Source organism: Pteronotus mesoamericanus, unplaced genomic scaffold, assembly GCF_021234165.1.
Source record: "Pteronotus mesoamericanus isolate MK-2021 breed Mesoamerican mustached bat unplaced genomic scaffold, CSHL_Meso_final contig_192, whole genome shotgun sequence".
In the NCBI taxonomy this organism is placed as follows: domain Eukaryota; kingdom Metazoa; phylum Chordata; class Mammalia; order Chiroptera; family Mormoopidae; genus Pteronotus; species Pteronotus mesoamericanus.
Genome location: NW_026555082.1, coordinates 1592155 through 1611933, shown reverse-complemented (window position 1 = coordinate 1611933; position 19779 = coordinate 1592155). Strand labels below are relative to the sequence as shown.

The following is a 19779-nucleotide window of genomic DNA, read 5'->3' as shown; positions in this document are numbered from 1 at the left end:
TTTACTTCCTGATTTTTAAAGTTCTGGCAAAGCTACAGCAACCAAGCCTGGTGCAACCGCATGGACCAAGGAGCGTAATGGAGTCCAGCGATTCCCCAGAAAATTCGTGGTCTGCTGGCCCTTAACAGGCGGGCTAAGCCCACTCGGCGGGAAAGCAGCGGTCTTTCCAACACTCGGGGCTGGGGAGACGGGGCACCCATGGGCAAAAGAATGAACTTGGACCCTGACCTAACACCATACATAAACTAACCCCAGATGGGTTAAAGACCGAACGAAGGCGCTGTGGCTATGGGCCTCCCTGAGGAGGATGTGAAACGGGCGCCAGCCGCACGGCCCGGTTGGCTGGAGCATCGTCCCGATGCTCCCAGGTTGTGGGTCTGCTCCCTGGCCAGGCCACACACAGGCATCAATGAATTGCATGAGTGTATGGAACAATCAACTAGTGTTTCTCTTTTTCTCTCAATCAATCAATAAAAAAGAGAAGATATAGAAGCAAATCTTTGGATTAGGCAATAGTTCCTTAGATATAACACTAAAAACACAGCAACAAAATACAAATTAGATAACATGGACTTCATCCAAATAAAAATATTTGTGTTGCAAATGATACCATCAAGAAAGTGAAAAGCCAACCCACAGACTGGGAAAAGATATTTGCAACGTTCACCTATGATCAGGGACTGGCACCAAGATACAGGGTGTGGCAAACACAGCTGTGAGCACACAAAACAGCATTTACTTTTGTATTGTTATTTATTAGTTTTGTGTCATTTTCCATACCAACCGCTGTAAACCTACTCTGCCCCGCGCTGTATACGAAGGCTTTGCTGGGACCAAGTCCCGGCCGCTCTGCAGGCCGTGCCCGTCGGGCCACCCCATGCCCCCCCAGCCTTTGGTTGGCTCCCTCGTCATTCTTCACGCCCCCCCTCCACTCCCCCACCCCGACATTCTGCACAGGTCTCCCCTCTTGTACCACCAGAACAACTGAAGCCACCAGGCCCGACCTCTCCCAACTTCCTCCTTAAACTTGGCTCCTGCCCCAGAAATTGGTGAAAACCCTCTGGGCTGAAGAGGACACCGAACTTTCTGGTTTTCAGCAGGTCTGGTTTCCACAGCTTTACCATTCACAGATAAGGAAGGAGCAGGGATGACTGCAGAGTGACGATGTCTGAAACGCTGGCTCATGCAACTAAACGACACGACACGCAACCATGACAGGTCAGCTTCCCCAGAATGACACCCTCAGTGTGAGGCGCCGGGGAGGATGGTCGGGTGGCCGCCCCGCCCTGGCCACCTCCTGAGCGAGGGCAGTGCTCTGTGGGGCCAAGCAGGGCGGGGAGCCGACGCTGGGAAGGACGGGCAGGGCTCGCTTCCGGCTGGGGCTCACACCCACGCCCATGACCTCAGCCTTTCGATGCTGTGTTCTGGCCAGTTCACTGACTAAAATCGCAGCAGTAACTGCAAAGATGATGAAAGACAGCCCAATACGCAGGCGGTAAAAACCTGCCATTGGCCCACCTCAGGGATCACTTTTAATTTCTTGTCTGTCTTTGAGTTTCATTTTGAACCATAATACACGTCCTCCGAGCCCTCCCACCCCCGCCGTGAAGTGACAAGGTGGCCCTCTGCCCTGCTCCCCGCACTGGGCACCTGGGCCCTCTTAGTTGCTCACAGGACCCGCCTAGAGAGCGACACCGCCTCCTCAGCACCAGCCCGCCCCCAGGGTTGCTCCTTGCCACCCCCTGCCCCACACGCCCCTGCTGCTTCCTGCGACCACCACCGTCTGCCCCGGGGGCTCCTGGGAGGCCCGCCCCTGCCCGCAGTCGCTACCAGCCCTGTGCCCTGTGAGGCAGGCACGGACATGTGCCTTCAGCGCCTGTGACAGGGCAGATGCCAGTGCCGAGCACAGCCAGCCTCCGCGGCAGCGACCTCCGCATGTGCTACAGGAACGAAACAAAGCTTTGGGTGCCTGCAAGGCAGGTCAAACCGACCTGTTTTCCTTTCTGTGATCGACATATTCCACCAAGTTTTCCTGTCTTTTGAAATGAACTCAGGTAACTAAAATTTTTTGGTCTTAATTTTGCCCTTATTTGGCACAACAAAGAGGGTAGGGCTGCAGTATCTACTACCCAGGCTTCGTTTACCAAGCGCACACATGCTGGGTGCTTCAAAGCGAAGGAGGAGGAAGGAAACACTTGTAGAGCTTTATGTAAATCAGAACATGATCAGATACTTTTTTCCCCCACGACAGTGTAAACAACCCCTCAATTGTGTACAGCATCAAGAAATAGCTCTGCTCGGTACTGCCGCCCCTTGGACAAATGCCTGTCCAGAAACAGCCAGTTTTCAGGGAAAGAATGCCCCCTGACTCCCCAGGGCTCTGCCCCCTGTCCCCTCCCCCCAGGAGGACACCCTGTCTAATCGATCTGTGAGACTCCTCCCGAGGAACCTGTGGAGGAGTGAGTTTGTGTTCCGCGTTGCAGGCTCCCCTCGGCTGTGCCAAGAAGGCAGCTCCACTGTGAGCCCCTCAGGACGTGTAAAGCCCTTAAACCAAGCGGAATGTGGCCGTGAGGTCCGGGCTGCTCCAGGGCTGCCGGGCTATGCTAAGGGGCTAGGGGACCCTGCAGGTCACCAGACAATCTGAGGCTCAGCTGAGTTAATTTCATCCACAACCACCAACCCCCAAGGTACAGCCTTACCTTCATGACCCAGAATCTGCATCTCTGGTTTTTCTAGATGACACCGTAAGATCAACTGAACTGGTTTCAGCCGCACGGCACCCTAAGCCACGGCGCAGACCAAGTGCGCCGGTCCGGTGTGGCTGGATCTCTGCGGTACAGCGACCTGCGGGGTGGCCTGGTGCGCGCCTGGAGGCGGGAGCCCAGTGCCGAGTCAGACAGCCCCAGTGCGGCCTGCTCTCGGTCACCAGCGCCTTCTGGGACCTCAGGCAAGTCGGGGGCCTCTGCTTTGGTTTCCACAACTGTAAAAAAGGGACTAATAATACCTGTTTGCAACCTCCCAGGAAAGAGGACAGTTAATGAACACTTGCAAGGAGCTTTGAAGATTAAAAAGGTCCCGGGGTGCTAATGACAGACATGTCCATCTGTTCTCCCTTGGGTGCCTGCTGTGCTGCAGACGGGAGTGCCGAAGTGGTCCCAGTAAACTGCTCCCCTCAAACAACGGTGAAGAGCCCTGGAAGGAGTGGGGGCCGGCAGTGCTCGGTGCTCCTGGGCTGCGCAGGGTGGCAGGCGCCTGAGCCGACTGCTGGCGGGCCGCCCCGCCTCCGTTCCACACTCGCCAAGCTGGGTAAGTGTTTACCTGAGCAGCACGCTGTAGTTACTATGGATGCCACAGCTAAGGCTATTAACTGGCTGATAAGTTCTCGTTTCCTGCCGAAGGATGCTATAAAACATGCTTCTTCGACTTCCCTTTATTATTGTTTTTAACATTTAAATGTGAAGTACAGTGTAAAAATTATTTTGGGGGCTCCAAGTTTAGCTTATATTCCACTTGAGGGCTTTCCTCCTTTTTAAAAAAAAAAAAGAGAAAAGGCTCAAAGGAACAAGTGTTCAAGTCCGTCTGTCACACTAGGTAACAAGACCACAGACTAAACCGATCTGTGTAAGCTGATATTTGGCTTCACAGAAACACATATGCGCACATGCGTACTCCTCCCCCCTCCCCGGATTTTTTTGACCTATGTAGAGAGGACAGTCTGTTCATTTAACTGGATACTAATAATTGCAAGTCCTATTAAAATTAAATGCAAATATTCAAGATTAATATTTTGAAAGTTTACATTTAATGAAGGCACAAAACTTAGTAAAAAATGCAGGATTCATAACCACTAATATTGTACTATTTGAATAAGAAAGGTCATACGTCTTAGAAAAGGTCAGTTTCACTACCTGAAGACCTCACTTGGAAAATAAGATAAAAAAGTTAAATGGAGGAAGTAGGGAGGTAGGAAGTAAAAAGTTTCAAAACATCATTAAGTTTAACTTTGGCTTAAAGTATAAATTTAAGTTAACCTTTGTTTAAGATGGGCAACACTTTTTCAATGTGTCATTTGTGACCTTATTTACAAAGAAAAATGCTTCTGAATTTATTAGTCTTAAAAAAACCCTCATTCATTGGACAGTCACTTGAGTTTGCTACAGGCATAGCACTTCTCTTAACTAAGGATAAAATAAAGGCGAAACCACTGCATTCTCATTGTGCTTTTTGTCCTCAGGGATAGTAGCCTGCAGTGGAATCTAAGCTCCTTTCTTTCAATTCCCTTGAAAATATTTAATTGAAGGTAATCTTTTAAAAATTTTTATTTATCAATTGATTTTAGAGAGAGAGAGGAAGGGGAAGAACGAGAAAGATCGGCTTGTTCTCCCCCCCAACCATGCACTCATTGGGTGATTCCTGTATGTGTCGAATGGGGATCGAACCTGCAACCCGGGCGCAACGGGAAGACACTCCAACCAACTGAACTACCCAGCCAGAGCAATCAAATGCATTTTTACCCCTAAGGTGTCTGTAGGTTCAGGAAGGGATGGAGACTCATCAAGGACCCCATAAGGGGCACTTCTGGCCTTACGTCTGGACCTGACAGCTCCAGATGCTGGCGTAACTGGGTATTCATTTAGGGAGGGGTGTGTGTGTGGGCGGGGGGAGGTCACAAATTAGTGAGACCTCCAGGTTTCCAAGCCCAGTAAGGTAACTTTTTCAGTCACAGAGGACGTACGGTGCTGTATTACTTCCCGGCGCAGCCACAGCGCTCGTACACTTCCGCACCCGGGGAGCCATCCGCTTGGTAGGAGCCTGACACCGCACCTCCTCAGCGCGTTGGTACCCGTTGTTACTGACTGTATTCCCTAGAAGGAGTACAATGTGTTCTAAGCAGGCCCAGGAGTGTCAGAGGTGCTCTCTGAAGCCCCGAGGACCAGGCCCCGAACACGGGGGTACCAACGCCACGCCCCCAGCCGTGGGAGGCAGCAGGAGCGCCGCGTTTTCTCCGGCCTGCTCCCTCGCTGCGTGTCAGGGCCCCTCGTGAACGCTCACTCCGGCAACTATAAAATGAGGGTGGGCTTCCCTCCTGCCAGGCTGTGGGTGCCAGGCGCCTGTGAGAGCTCCTGGGGCCACCCTGGGCACAGAGTGGGTGCTCCAGGCTCCACGGGCTGCCTCCTCCCAGACGCCCACCTAGTCTGACAGTCTGAACCAAGCTAGCGGACTCCGGAGGCCACCCCGGGCTTATGTCATGCACTTGTATATACAGGACAACACAGGATGACACAGTGTAAGACAGTTTAGTTCAAGCAGCACAAGTCATTTCGGAGGACTGTCAGGGTACTCAAAACTGTAAAATGTTTCTAAAACTGCTCTTGCCCCTTTTTTTCCTTAAGCGATAAATAAAAAACACTATATACTTTCTGTGAATAAGTGCATATTTATATTATCTATGTAAAAACACACCGTGCACGCACACATCTGGAGCGATACACAGCACACTCCAAACAATTCCCCGCCAGATGGCCAGGAAAGGTGGGAGGCTGATTAGGGGGGTAAGGCCAGGGAGGATCTGTTTATTTGTGATTCTTAAAAATATTTAAAAGTGGCTACCTTCATACATGGCTTTAGAAAAGGATCAGAAGGTAAGAGGCAGCTGACTGCGCAGAAAGGGTGGCCGGCCGGCGACTCACCGCCGCCCGCACAGGCGCCTGCGCGGCCCCTCGCCGCGGCCCGCGATGCTGCCGACGCTGTCAGCTGACCAGCGGGTATGGAAAAACATTTTTTTGAGTAGAGGGGGAAGATAAAAATAAAGAGGCTTATAAAAACAGGGCCAGGGTCACATCTAGGCCACGCTAGAGAGATTTCCTATGCCCATCTTTTGGTGTCAGGACCCATGTATACCCCAAAAAAGTATGGGGGCACCTAAAGAGATGGGTTACATGGTCACGGTCATACCTATGTAATTACCAGGTAAGAGAATGTTTAAAATAGTCACTTATTAATTCATTTAAAATCACAATAGGCTCATTTCTGTGACTTTAACTATCATTATGAAAATAACTTTATTTTAGCCCTGGCTGGTGGGGCTCAGTGGACTGAGCGCTGGCCTGCAAAAAGAAAGGGCACTGGTTCGATTCCCAGTCGGGGCACAGGCCAGAGTTGCGGGCCAGGTCCCCAGGTGGGAGCGTGTGAGAGGCAACCGACTGCTGTATCTCTCACACATTGAGGTTCCTCTCTTTCTCCCTCCCTTCCCCTCTCTCTATAAATAAATAAAATCTTTTTTAAAAAAAGGTAACCTTATTTTAAAAAATTAGGAAGAATGTCATCCTTCTGCATTTCTGCACACCTCTCAGTGTCTGGCTTGGGAGGAGACAGGGAGGCTAGTATTTCTGCTTCTGTTTTCAATCTGTTTGATAGGGTGTTTTGGTTCAAGTTTTTGACCAAAAGCCCAGCCTCACACAGACATGTTTAGTTGAAAAGGGAGGCACCTCAATGGCTTAAAAAAAAAAAAAAAAAAAATTGTGATATCCTCTGATTCTTCACTAAGATTCAACAAGTGGTAGTTTCTTAAAGATTAATTGCAACGTGGAATCTGAAACTGTGCTGGTGGCTGTTTCGGTCACGCCAACCCCTGGGTGTGTCCTGCACTTCAACGTCACCTCTGCTCTTGCATGTCTATGGCAGCACTTGGCCGGGGCTGGCGTGGAGTTGGGCAGACCTTCCTTCCCCCATCCACATCAAGGAGCCCAGTTGTCAACGTCACCTGTCCTCACCGCTGGCAGCGGCCAAGCTCACGCGGGCAGATTCGGGCTCTCTAAAATCCACATTCTTGCTTGCAAGCTTGAATTTTATCCCAGGCAGCAAGTGGTGTCACTGTGGTCTTCCTCGAGATGACAGGCTCACTTTGCTCCTTTTCGAGGAAATGGCTGTCATGTATTCAAGCCTTAAGAACCAGTTTGTCTGTTTTTTGTTCTTTCGAGTAAAAAACGTTCCTGAAACAAGTGGCTAGTTCAGCTCGCAACACAGACAACTGCTCGGTTTTCCAGAGACGGCCCGTGCGCGGGCATGCACAGGGCTCCACGTGGACTCCGCGCGACAAGCTGCGGTGAAAGCTGTACCCGCAGGGATGGGGCGTGATAAACTAGCCCTCGCAGGCCTCACCAAGGAGCCCTCAGGTCAGACGGGCGTGCACCCGGGGGAGCGCACACGGGCCGCTGGCTACACGCCCTGCCGCCACTGTGCAAGGGGCTGACCCCTGCCTTGGCACCTGGCGGGCAAGTGGCCGCACAGCACAGGAGGCAGCTGCGGCTTCAGTGTCCTTATGGGGACAGTCGCAGCCTTGCAGGCTCCTGGAGAGCATCTCTAGGATTCCTCCTACGATCGCTGACCCTTGTAGAGATCGAGGACACCTTCGCAGCTTCCACGCTCTGAGAACACGGCTCCCCGATGCCACTCCGGAAAAGCTCAGCTTATCGCACAAAGGTGGGAGAAAGTCCCACCTGTACCTGTGTGGACACTGCGGACAGCCGCGCCCACGAAGGTGCACGCCACCCGCACCACCACGGGTCAGGGACAGCAACCTCGGAGGGACTGGGCTTGCGCCCCAGAGTGAGCACCACGCTCCCCCTGAACTTGGCAGGTCCAAGCACTGTGATTAGGACGCACTGCTCACGAGCAATGCAGCTGGCACACAAGCACCCAAATGCTGGGCTTAAAGCTCCCCTACGGCAGCGACGGGCTGAAAAACCTAAGCCGCGTTAAAGCGCAAATCCTAATGAAAAATACTGCAACACTAAAACTTAAAACAAGATATGGGGTTAGAGTTAATACCCCACTTAGTTCAAATACTATCTCAATTTAAAAAAATCTCAACACAGAAAAGGAATTCAGAGTTTAATATTAGGGGATTCGATAAGACAGTAATTTTTGGAAGTCAAATTGCTACCAAACAAAAAGCAACATCTGCATTAAAAACAACTGAAGGGGAGCAACCAGTGAAGTCATCCTATTTGTGACAATCACATACAAACTCTCTAGCTTCTAAATAACATTCCTTGTGAATGTTATGCAAAACTCTCTTCTTTAAAAAGAGCTAGCCTGGGGGAGGGAAGGAATGTATAGAAATGCCAACCTCTTCCTTTACTTAACAGATGGACCCAGGCCGGCGGGGAGCGGTGTGCTTGGACCCTCTGGGCAGCGGCGCCCTGGAGGGGCCGGGCTCCTCCCAGGGGGACATTCTACACACAGCCCCCCAGCAGGACACAACACACCCCAGGCCTACTGAGGGCGCCAGCTGCCTCAAAGGTGAGGCGACAACAGGAACAAATCCAGGGGAAAGGGCAGTAGAAAAACGAAGCAGGTGTGGTTAAGGAGCTGGGCTCCGCGTGGCTCCGCGTGGCTCCGCGTGCCACATGCGACCAGGAGAGGGATGGCCACAGCGACAGTGCACGGGGAGCCCGGCCTGGCAGCGCAGCCAGGCCCGTCCCTGCGCTGACCCCGCGGAGGCGGTCCCCTCGGTCCCCCTGCTGTCACTGCGCTCCTGTCTCAGGCGCAGAGGGAGCAGGACAGCAGGCCGCCAGTCCTGTCCCGCCCTCAACCGCTCCCTCCTAGAGTGTGCCTTAAAGGCTGTTACGCTCTTAAAGACCAATAAAAATGCCAATAAACATCAAAAAGGGTGTACACCCCCAAAAGACCGCGCTGGGCTGTACGATGGTGCAGCGGTCTGTGCAGCCACTGTGAGGGAGCAGGGGGACCGTGCCAGCAGGCGTGGGATGGCCCTCCTGCGAGGCCACCAGCACCGAGGGCCACAGGCACCCAGGCGGCAGGCGCTGGGCTACGGGGTCTCAACCTCGCCCCGTCCAGATGGCTAAGCCTGATTACTTCACTGCCGGCCGCTAATTTGTCAACAATGAAATAAAAAGGAAAACACAGGAAAAGCCAAAGCTCGAACATAAAAGACCATTGCCCACAATTCAGGAAACAGTTCTAAGTAATTACATTTCCTTTGCACATTTTTTCTGAGGCAGAACATTTTAAAGATACTTCTGTCAAACACTGGGGAGGCGTTCAGATGTACACACAGGCTGAAGGTCCGCATGGGCCTTCAGCAGGTGTTCGCGGTTCAGCATCTCTGCAGCGCAGGGGCTCCCGTTGTTGCTGGGAGGCCTCGCAGGGAGCGTGCAAGGCCGTCCCCGCGGGTTCTGGACCCGGCCTGCAGCCCCTTGGGGTAGGGCAGCCCCCCGCTGCACCCTGGGGCTGACGGCATCAAACCCCCACGCGCCCCACACTGTATCCTGTGGTTTCACTGGGTTCTTTCAGAGCAAAGGTCCGAGAGATTCACTCAGGGTGTTTCGATTTTGTTTTTAGGCCGGAAGCGTATTTGACTTATGGGTGGGGATTCAAGGGCCTGAAGGAAACCCAGACCTCACTTGCTGTCCCAGCATCTGTCCTCATGCCCCTGAGCTGAGTCTTCTCAAGATGAAGGAGACTTTTCTTCAAGTTCTTCGGGGGAGAAGTGACTTGCCCCATTTTTGGAGTGCTCCACGCCCCCACGCCCCCACGTCAGTGGTGGCGCTATTTCCATCCGGGGAGAGAGGAGGCTGAGTGAGGAGGGGCCGGAGCAGAGAGGGTACCTGGGTCCACTTTTTCAACCTTGTACAGCTTCTGATAAGCCTGACAGCTGCGATTTGACCAAGTAATTGGCTAAGAAATATACGAAATAACCACTGTCTGAGTGGCCATTCAGAGAAGTAACTTTTTATTTTCCACCCACGAGTGCTTGCACTCAGAGATGGTCTCAGATGTCATGAGAAATACCAGCCGACCACGCCCTTCCCTGCACGCTTACGATTCATGGAGGAGGTAAGAACATGAAGGCACCAATTAACAGCCGGCCCCCCTGGTAAGGGAAATGGGATAGCAGGGAAGGACACTTGCAACTTCTCTCCCTCACAGCAAGAACGTACGCGTGGTGTTTCACAAACTCTCACTTGAACCTGAGGTGAGTCTGCGCTCCAGACACTCAAGTATTTTCGGCACGGGAAACATCATCGGAAGGTACCGGCGACGGGACTCTCACCACTACCCCTGGATGCCTGCCCCGGTGCCGAGCAGACGGGGTGACCCCCACGCTGTTCATCTCTGGCCCTGGGCAAGAGGCTGCCACCACCCTCCGCCCAAAGCAGACAGACGAACACGGCCCCACAGTGCCGGCGACTCTGCGGGAGGACGGTGCGGGAGGCCGGCCCGACCCCGGCGCTCCGAAGGCGCTGGTTCCGCAGAGCTGCCTCCGCTTCCAGGACAGGGACAGGCGGCCTCCACTCAGCCCTGCCCTCGAGGAGAGAGACACCAGGATGCATCCCGTCGCCTCCCAGGCTGGGGTGCTGAGAGGGCGGGTCAGTCCGAGTGCGACAGGGTTAGAGAACCACTTGGCCATGACATGGGCCGTTGGGGGCCAGAGGTAGCATGTACCCAAGCTGCTCTGCCTGTGAGGTGTCTGCCCTTTTCCTAGGTTTGCAAACACACAGCCTTTTCTTGACCACTAACTTTACCTCTTTTTCTCTTATGCTTCAACACAAGTAACACTGTCATGAAAAAAAAATGTAGGAGTTTGGCTTTTGCTGCAGGGCAGGAATCACCATCGGAACCTGAGCAGGCCCAAGTTCAAGGGCGGACCCCCCTTGCCCCGCGGTACAGGGTGAAGGTCCGCGCCTCGGGAACACCGAAGGGACCTTCACACAGAGGGTCACTGCCGACGAGCTTTGCAGGTGCATTTCTAAGAAGCCACCTCACAGGGAGGCACAGTCACACAGCGCACAGACGTTTGTGTGACCATGCTGAGATGCAGCACCATTTAGAGAGTGAGTCACTGGTCTGATCTTTTGAAGGGTCTTTTGTTTTCGGCCATCACTCGACCACTTTTCCTTCCTAGGATCTCAATTCCTTTTTGGGATTGAGATAAGCCTAGGCACCGTGCTCGCCGGCGTGTGCTGACCGCCCACACGCAGGCGCGGCCTCCACCCAGGGACCACGCGTGCGCGCACGCACAGCTCTTCCTAGGAGCACCAGCTGGGCCGTCAGAGAGACCGCGTTGGAAAGCCACCATGGCTTTCCTGTACGTCCTTCTCTAAACTTCTCCTGGAAAGGTGAAGATTTTCATCTAATTGGCGACCCAGGAAGACTTGGGAGAAAACGATCTTTTCTGCCATCAGACCGCCACCTCCCAGGAAGGATGGGTTTACACAAAAAGAGTGACTTGCTCTCTGGCTCCCCGCCAGTCTTTCGCAGACAGACTCACAGGCCCGCAAGCTTGCTAGGGACAGGAGCAAGACTAGAGCAGCTTAGAGCTTTCTTGAGGCCCAAACGACCACGGCTGGAGGAGGGCCAGAAGGCTCTCCCCATCCCTGGCCGTCAGGGCCTCCAGGCGCAGCCATCCTGCCTCGAGCCCAGCTCTGGAGGCCAGCGTCGCCTCCACCGGCCGCGCTGCCAAGGAGAGGGGAGCCTACCTCATGCCCGTTTTACTGTTCCTAATGGATCGAAGATTCAAGCGATGGTCTCGAACAGGGGCCCACAAACTAAGGCCCCTGGGTCCACTCTGGCCTGCCCCTCCTTTTGTACACAAAGCTTTCCTGGAACACCGTCAGCCCCTGTTTACTGTCTATGGCTGCTTTTGTCACAGCCAAAAATAGTGACTGCCCAGAAGCCGGAAACGCTGTCAATCCCCATCTGGAGCTGTGCTGTCCAATACAGTGGCCACTGGATATGTGCCTGTTTAAATTGAAAATAAAGTAAAATTTAAAATTCAATCGCTCAGTTGCACTAGCCACATTTTGAAGTGCTCGACAGTCCCGTGTGGCCAGGGGCCACGGCAGTGGACGGACAGCGCAGGGAACACCCCCACCGTTGCAGACAGCTCTCTCGGACAGCGCCGGCGGTACAGGAGTGAAGTCATCAAGCTAAGTTTGCAGCCATCGAGTTCCAGGCTCCTTCTACAGGCAAAATGTTCACACTGAGTTCCGACAGTATGTCCTTTTCACAACTGAACTTTTTAGAATATGCTTATTCACCATATCAATGGAAAACTCTAGAGTCAGACTATCCAACAGAAGGGAACTATCAAGTCAGTTGGGACTACTAATGAGAGTAGTGAGAGCATTCAGGTATTTGTTTACCTGGCCCGCCCCCACCAGGGGAGCAGAAGCTCTGGGAAAGCTGGGCCCCTCCGCACTCCAAGTCAGGGCCTCCTGGCCCAGGGGGCAGGAACCGGACAAATGCTTGTGCGAGAGAAGAAGAAACAGGCCCTCGGCACGAAACTGTCACACAAAAGGGGCCACTGAGACAGATGGATGCCGATAAGGCACTGAATAAAAACATCATTAATTAATCCTGTGGCAAAGGTTCGACAAAGCCCAAATTTCTATTAAAATTTTTCTTTCTTCTTCTTTCTTTTTAAAGATCCAGCAAAGCCACACAACTGGCTGGGTTTGGCTCCTGGCCCTGACACTTGCAGGTTGTGTGACCTTGGGCAGGTTCTCTTCTCTTCCCAGTGGAAGACACACCCTCCCTAAGTGGGAGCTGCCTGCGGCGCCCCAGCAAGGGAGGGACCAGGGCCCAGCATCGCCCCGCATTGCCCCACCAGGACGGCTCTCCAGGGCGCCTGCCCAGAGGGGCCCCTGCTGGCTCCCTCCACCCAACCTGCTCCTCTGGGGCGGGGCCGTGTCTCTCAGTCATGTTTAGTGACCCTCGCACCGGACACACTGCAGAGCTGCTAATGGGCATTAAACTGATCAAGACTCTAAAAGCCAAGATAAATAAAACATTTTGCTAAACCTCTCATTAACATGCCGTTCTCTTAAAAAGTCCTTAAGAACAAATCAAGTGTTCTTCGAGTTTTGAAATTAGGAAGAACCCCCATCGTCTGAATTAGCAATTAGTTTTAGGTCCCTAAAGGTTTACCCCCTCTTAACAACTCAAGTCCCTTCCAGGTTAACGCACTTCACTGCTTTCCCTCCACGGTTAGAGAGCAAACCGCCAACCACTCAACCAACTGCAGAAAGAACAACCCGGCCACAATGAGGTCTTGGAATTAAACAAAACAAAACAAAACAAAAAAACCCACAATGTGGCGTAAGATATAAAATCAAATGATTTCATTTCAGAATGAATTCACAGTTAAAAATAACTGGTACATCAAGTGTTCAATAAGATCAGAAAACTCATAAACGAAAAAGTCTGTTTGTAACTTAAAAATATAAAAATAGACATCTTATACACAATACAATCACCTTATTGCTAGGTAGGCAGTGTTTCAGAACGAACTTCAGAGATCCGAACACACTCTCACGTTGGTTTTTGCCGGCCCGGTTCCTGCAGGCGGCGGCTCCTCCCGGGGCGCCCGCAGGACGGCGAAGGCGCGGCCCGCCCAACAGGGGGGTCGCTGGGGACAGGCGCTTCCCTCAGCTCCCGTGAGCGCGGGGGAGAGGACAGCAATGACCATCCTGCTCCGACCGGCCGGCGGGGCTCTCTGCGCCTCTCTCTTCCCGGGCGCCCTGGGCCCCGAGCACCGCCCGGCAGTGCCGCCTCGCCTCGGGGCCGTGCCCCCGCCCTCCTGCAGCGGCCTTCGGGAGGCCCTGGCCGGCCCGGCTGTCTTGCGGAGGCACAGCTGTGGTACACATTTTTTAAGTACTTGGAAGAAGCTTAACATCCATTTTCTATTTCATCCAATTCTTAACAAAATGTGCTCAACAAATATTTTAAAACACCAACTGAGACCAGATATACTACTACCCCGGCACGTTTTAATGTTAGTATTATTAATTACTACAGTAATTGTCTTTTAAGCTAAATTTGTGTTTTTAAGCCAAATTTTGTATGAACTGTAAGAGGTGAACTGTAATTATTAGGAGCACTCTACGTACACATAGAAAACTTGTTGCCATGCTAAATTCTACAGTCAAATAGCAATACAGAGCCAATTTAAGTGCAAAATATTTCCTTAGGAGTCCATGCAAGCGCTAGCACTTCAGAAATCACGACCCACAATGGACTTCAGCATTTCACAGCACGAGTGTGTCTCTTTGAGGCTCCACAGCAAGAATGAAAACGATGCTTGCAAAGGAGGCTGTTTTCTAATGGCTTCTGCACGTTTCCTGACTGCAACTGCTCTCGAATGCCGGGCCGGGCCCCGATGACAGTGACCCTGAGGGAGCCTTCGCGGTGTTCAGTGCCACAGACGCAACAGAGACTCTGCGGACAGACACCTCGGCTGGGCACTGCCGCCCGCCTCTCCTTCCTCCCCCCACCCGACACCTTCCCGGGCGGTGACTTCACATCCTTTGACATCAGCACAGCTCGGGAAGGGGGATGGGAGCACGAGCTGAAAGCAGAAAAACCAGCTTTGAACTGTGCATGCAAGGCCTCTCTCAGGACTCAAATTCCGCGAGTAGTTCATAAAACACCAAACGGCAGGACACGCCCAGCCTCCCCGGGTTCAGTCTGCAGGAAAACTCGCAAATTCTGCCGGAAAGGACTTCCTGCTTGTCTTATCTGAAGCACAATAGCCATTTATTAACTAGCCACAGAAGGTTCCGACTCAGGGAAACGCACAATAACTTACCTCGAATGTGGAGAAGGGCCACAGGCTGGAAGGGCCCGTTGGAGTTGGCCGCATCCACCACCATCCTGCCCCCCGCTTTATTACATGTCAACATCTAGACTCGGCCGGGAAGGCAATGGGCTCCTTAAGGCAAGAAAGCAGCCTCCATTTTAGTTTAAAAAAAAAGACAAACTGAAGCTCTGCAGCTGGAGGGAACTGGCTGCCGCGTGATGTCAGCAGGCAGGGAGCCCGCCGATTGGCCGGAAGCTGCAACTTAAAATGACACTAAAAAAAACTGCAAATGGAAAGAGCCCAGTGTCGGGCTGTCAGCGTGCACGGGAGCCTGGGCTTTCTCGGCTCCCTGCGGTGTCTGTTTCTCAGTAACTTTCAGGCAGAACCTCATCTCCTGGGGGCAGGGCTGAGGCCATGGCCCTGGCCAGGCTGTAAACATGGTTCTGAGAGCTGCAAAAAACAAAACAAAACAAAAAAACCCAAACCCCCCCCCCGCAAAAACCAGTGCCTGCGGAACTTGCAATTTCAGCAATCCCTGCACTGGTACCCAAAGTCAACGGTGTTTTAGATGCACCTGACCGCCTTCAATTTTCTGGTTCTAATGACTTTTACGTCTGTATCTTATTTAGCATTTTGGCAATCTAGTTTTTTAAGCAAATGCTATTCAAATATTACACAGTCCCCGTTTGTAAGTCTGGGCTGCTGCTGACCTCTCCTACCACCAGGCTATGAATTTACAGTCCTCAACACTGGTTTGCTTGAGATCTGATTTCTTTATTGGAAAAATTCAGTTAAAACTTCAAAAAAATTTAAAAATTATATGGAAAATGAAAGTTTCTTTAAATTTAAGAGCTAGAAAGGAGTTTAAAAAGTCATAAAATAAAATTTGGTGTTAATTTTTATATTTTAAAAAAGCCAACATATTAGATATTTTTATGTTTTAGACACATTGTTTACATTTTTTCAATTAAAATATTTCAATTATTTTTATAGGACTAGTATTAAAAGCCATTATTCAGATCTTAATTTCCTAGCTGTAAAAAAGGTTAATGAAAAAGCTGTTCCAAGAAGAGAGTTTCTAAATTGGCATATCCTGGCTGGGGAGGGGGGGAGGATTTGGATAGATTCCTTACAAAAAGAAATATTATAAATGACAGCACCAAATAAAAACAAGTTCTAAGAACAATCTCCCTGGCAGGCAGAGCTGAAGAGATCCATCACTTCTTCACTCGTGCAGCTGTGTCTGAAGCACGTCTCTCTCCGCAATTTCTCCTACCACCCCCCACCCCACTTGCTCACTCACTAACACGACAGAAACCCTTTGGTCCCTCAACACAACTCACAACAGGGAGAAGCCCCTGCAGCAGGGCGGGTCGCAGTCACACCTGTGGCTGGCGCGCTTCCACCTCACTGTGCCCTGGGACGGGGCGCTTGTTAAGAACCCCCTCACTAGGAAGGCGTAGGTTTCACTACGTGTATCAACAGCCATTAAAAAAACACAGGAGTGAAGCACGCCACATCCCAGCCCTGCCCCTCCCGCCGCAGAGCTGAGGATGCGGCTGTCCACAGCGGACCGCGACACTGTAACCTGCAAGCGGGGCGTGGGCGTGGGCGCGCGGCGCGGGGACCTCACCCCTCCCTGGCCCCTCTGCCACCTGAACAGCAGACGTGGCTCAACAAACACGGCCTGTGCTTGGAGCTGGGTGGTGTGGGTCTGGATTCTGGCTGCTGGCCCTCTGGGCTCGTCAGAGGCACTGAGAGGGCTCCCAGGACACGTTCTTTAGGAAGCATCCCCCGCCCCCCGCACCAGGGAGCCGTGCGGGATGAACGCAGACCCAAGCGCACTGGGGACAGGCACGCAGGGGCTTGACCGCAGGTCCGGAAGCACAGCCTTGCTGCCGGGCTGCACTTTAAATGGAGACCTGCCCACAAATACTTTAATTTTTCATCTGAGGTGAGCTGGAAAATGTGCTTTGTCCTAGATTGTACTGATGAACCGGAATGCAGAAATAAGGGCAAAAGAACCTCCTAGGATCTTTATATAAAACACTGATTCGAAGTCATAGAAAAAGCAAAGGCATTTCCTGATGCATTTTTCCTAATGGTCTCAGATCAAAGGATCGCGACTTTCTCAGAGATTCCCCATGCTCTTCGGAAGCCTTATGCATGACAAGTAGTTCTCAAAGGGCTCAAAGACTGGGGTCTGGAAACGGCCCACAAAACATACTGTGAAATAGAAACAAACAAATCAATAATATGGAGAAGGAAATAAACTTGAACAAATAAAGAAAAGGCCTGTTTCTGAACTGGAAGCGTAAGTATCATAAATAGGCTGGTGTTAGCTCTTCCCCAAACTGGCTTACAGTCAAAAACCACTCCTGTCTCTTCATTTTTCTGGGTACTTGACAAAACAATCCTAAATTCACCAGGAAAAGTAAGAAAAAGAATGAGAACACTTCTAATGAAACAAGACCAGTCCTGTCCGATGCAAAGCGCACGAACGAACCACAGTGAGAGGCGGGCTGAGGCGGCAGGCCAGGGGGGCAGGGACATGGGCCCCCAGTGGCAAGCGCCTTTGTCCCAGCGCAGTGTTATGGCCAAGAAGGAATCCCGAATCAGTGGAAAAGGGAAGATCAGCTAGGGGACTTGTTGGCTAGATGTGGGGAAAAATTTAAGTCTTAACTTCATACCAAAATAAAATCTGAGTTGGGTTAGACAGTTAATTAAAAAACAGATTGAAGCAACAACGCTAAGTCTCCAGAGCCTTTGGAAGAAAAGGGAAGTAAATATCAATTCTGAAGCAGAAAGAAACACTTAAAAACACAGAATCCCTAAGGGATATTGCTCATATCAAAAAATTTACAAATTTCTGTGTATTCCCTCTGAAAAACAAAAGGAGATATGAATGTTATAAATGCAAGAAGTTAATAATACACTATAACTGATCATAAAAAAACTGAGGCTTCAATGTCTAAATGACTCAGTTCACAGAAGAACTCTAAGTGATCAGCAACTGTATGAGAAAGTATCTCTTCGCCGATCATCAGCAATAATTTTTAAGAATGATAATTACTCAATACTGGTAAAGGCGAGTTGCAACCCTTCCAACACATCCATAAACTGTTCTCATCCTTTTAGAAAATAATTTGTTAACGTGTCAAGATTCTTCAAGAAATTTTACTTCTGAGAATCCATTCTAGAAATGTAGTAGCCATGAGTATCATATATATTTAATCCTCACCCAAGTACGTTTATTGATTTTAGAGAGAGGGAAGGGGGGGGAGAGAGAAACATTAATCGGTTGGCTCCCGCACACCCCCTGACTGGGGATCAAACCTGCAGCCTAAGTATGTGTCCTAACTGGGTATTGAACCGGCAATCCACAACCCTTGGTATACGTGACGACACTCCAACCAACTAAACCACCCAGCCAGGCCAAGCATCGTATTTTTTTAACTTTTTTTATTTTTTTAATTAATTATTTTTCCAAATACATTTGTCTCTGCCTTTCCCCCACCACTTTCCCCTGCCTCCTCCCCCCTCTCCCTCCCTCAATCCTTTAACTTTTAAAATACACATGACATAGCACTTAGCACCCTGACCATCTTTAAGCGCACACTTTGGTGGCATTAAGAGCATTCGCGCTTCTGTGTAACCATCACCACCGTCCACCTACAGAGCTCTTCTCATCCCACAACACAGAAACTCTGTCCCCAGTAAACACGAACTGCGCCCCCCACCCCCAGAAAGTGTTCCACCTCCTGTCTGTGATGAGTCTGGCTGCCCTAGGGACCTCGCAGAAGTGGAACTGCACAGAACCTGTCCTTCCTGTCAGGGCTACCTCACTCCAGCCCTCACTCCGCGAATGTGCTCCAGGTTCACCCACGGCGCCAGAGTTTCTTTCCTTTTTAGGGCTGAATAAAACTCTATTCACCCCGCGACGGACACGGTTTTGCGCTACCTTTTGCTAATGTAAATCCTGCCACTGCACCATGGGGGCACGAATATCTATTTAAGTCCCTGCCTTCCATTCTTCTGGGTACATCCCAAGAAGTGGAACTGCTGGATCAAGTGGCATCTCTGTTTCTAATTTCCTGAGGTGCTCCCATGAGGTCTCCCAGAGGCAGCATCGCTCTACCTCCGGCCGCCAGTGTGCAGGGTTCCAAGTTCTCCACTTCCTCGCCAAGGCTTGTATTTTCTTTTCTTTTTTTTGTCCCCGATAGTGGCTACCCTAATGAGTATGAAGTGGTATCTCACTGTGGTTTTGATTTGTTTTCCCAATGATTATAATGATGCTGATCATGATTTTGCGTGGCTTATTGGCCACCTACATATTATCTCCGAAGAAATGTCCATTCAAGCCCTTTGCACATTTTTAAATAGAATTATATACTTGTTTTCCTATTGTTGACTTGTAGTTCTTTATAAATTTTGGATATTGACCCCTTATCAGATAAATGATCTCCAAATTTTTTTCCCATTCTGTGGGCTGCCTTTTCACTTTGTTGATTGTATCCTTTGATGCACAGAAGTTTTAAATTTTGATGTAGTCTAATTTTCCTTTTTGTTGTTCTTGTTGTTGCTTGTGCTTTTGGTGTCATATCCAAGAAATCATTGACGAGTCCAATGTCATAAAGCTTTTCCTCCATGTTTTCCACTAAGGTTTCATAGTCTCAGCACTTATATTTAGGTCTTCGATCCACTTTGAGTTTTTTGTGTGTGTAGTATAAGGTAACGGTCCAACTTTATTCTTTTGCATGTGGATCTCCAGTTTTCCCCAAACCAAATATTTCTTTTTTTTTTTTTTTTCATCAGTCAAGGGTGATAGATTAACGTCATCACTGCGAAACCAAACCAAATATTTCTTGAATAGACTGTTCTTTCCCCATGAGGATGGCACCTTGTTGAAAACCATCTGACCATGTGTTTATTTCTGGGCTCTCTGTTCTTCTCTACTGTTCTACATGTCCGTCTTTATGCTAGCGCCATGCTGTTTTGATTACTACAGCTTTGTGGTAAGTTTTGAAATCAAGAAGTGTGAGACCTCCAACTTTGTCTTTTTCAAGACCACTTTGGTTATTAGGGTCCTTTGAGAGTCTACATGAATTTTAGGATGGATCTTTCCATTTCTGGAAAAAACCCAGAATTTTGATAGGGATTGCATTGAGCCTGAC

The 19779-nt window shown here is 50.5% G+C and overlaps 1 protein-coding gene across 7 annotated transcripts in view; it reads right to left on the bottom strand.

The window, feature by feature from the left end:
- The window catches only part of PPP2R5C (protein phosphatase 2 regulatory subunit B'gamma), a 116536-nt gene that overhangs the window by 73193 nt on the left and 23564 nt on the right, over window positions 1-19779 (bottom strand). For 2 of the 7 annotated variants that reach the window (XM_054567733.1, XM_054567734.1), the window contains exon 1: window positions 14615-14805. The exons of 4 other annotated variants lie outside the window; for them this stretch is intronic. In XM_054567733.1, coding sequence (XP_054423708.1) covers window positions 14615-14708 — 94 coding nt within the window. In that variant the 5' untranslated portion in view covers window positions 14709-14805. Of the gene's footprint in view, window positions 1-14614; window positions 14806-19779 lie in introns of those variants that run through there. One more of the 7 variants, XM_054567735.1, reaches the window with a different exon arrangement.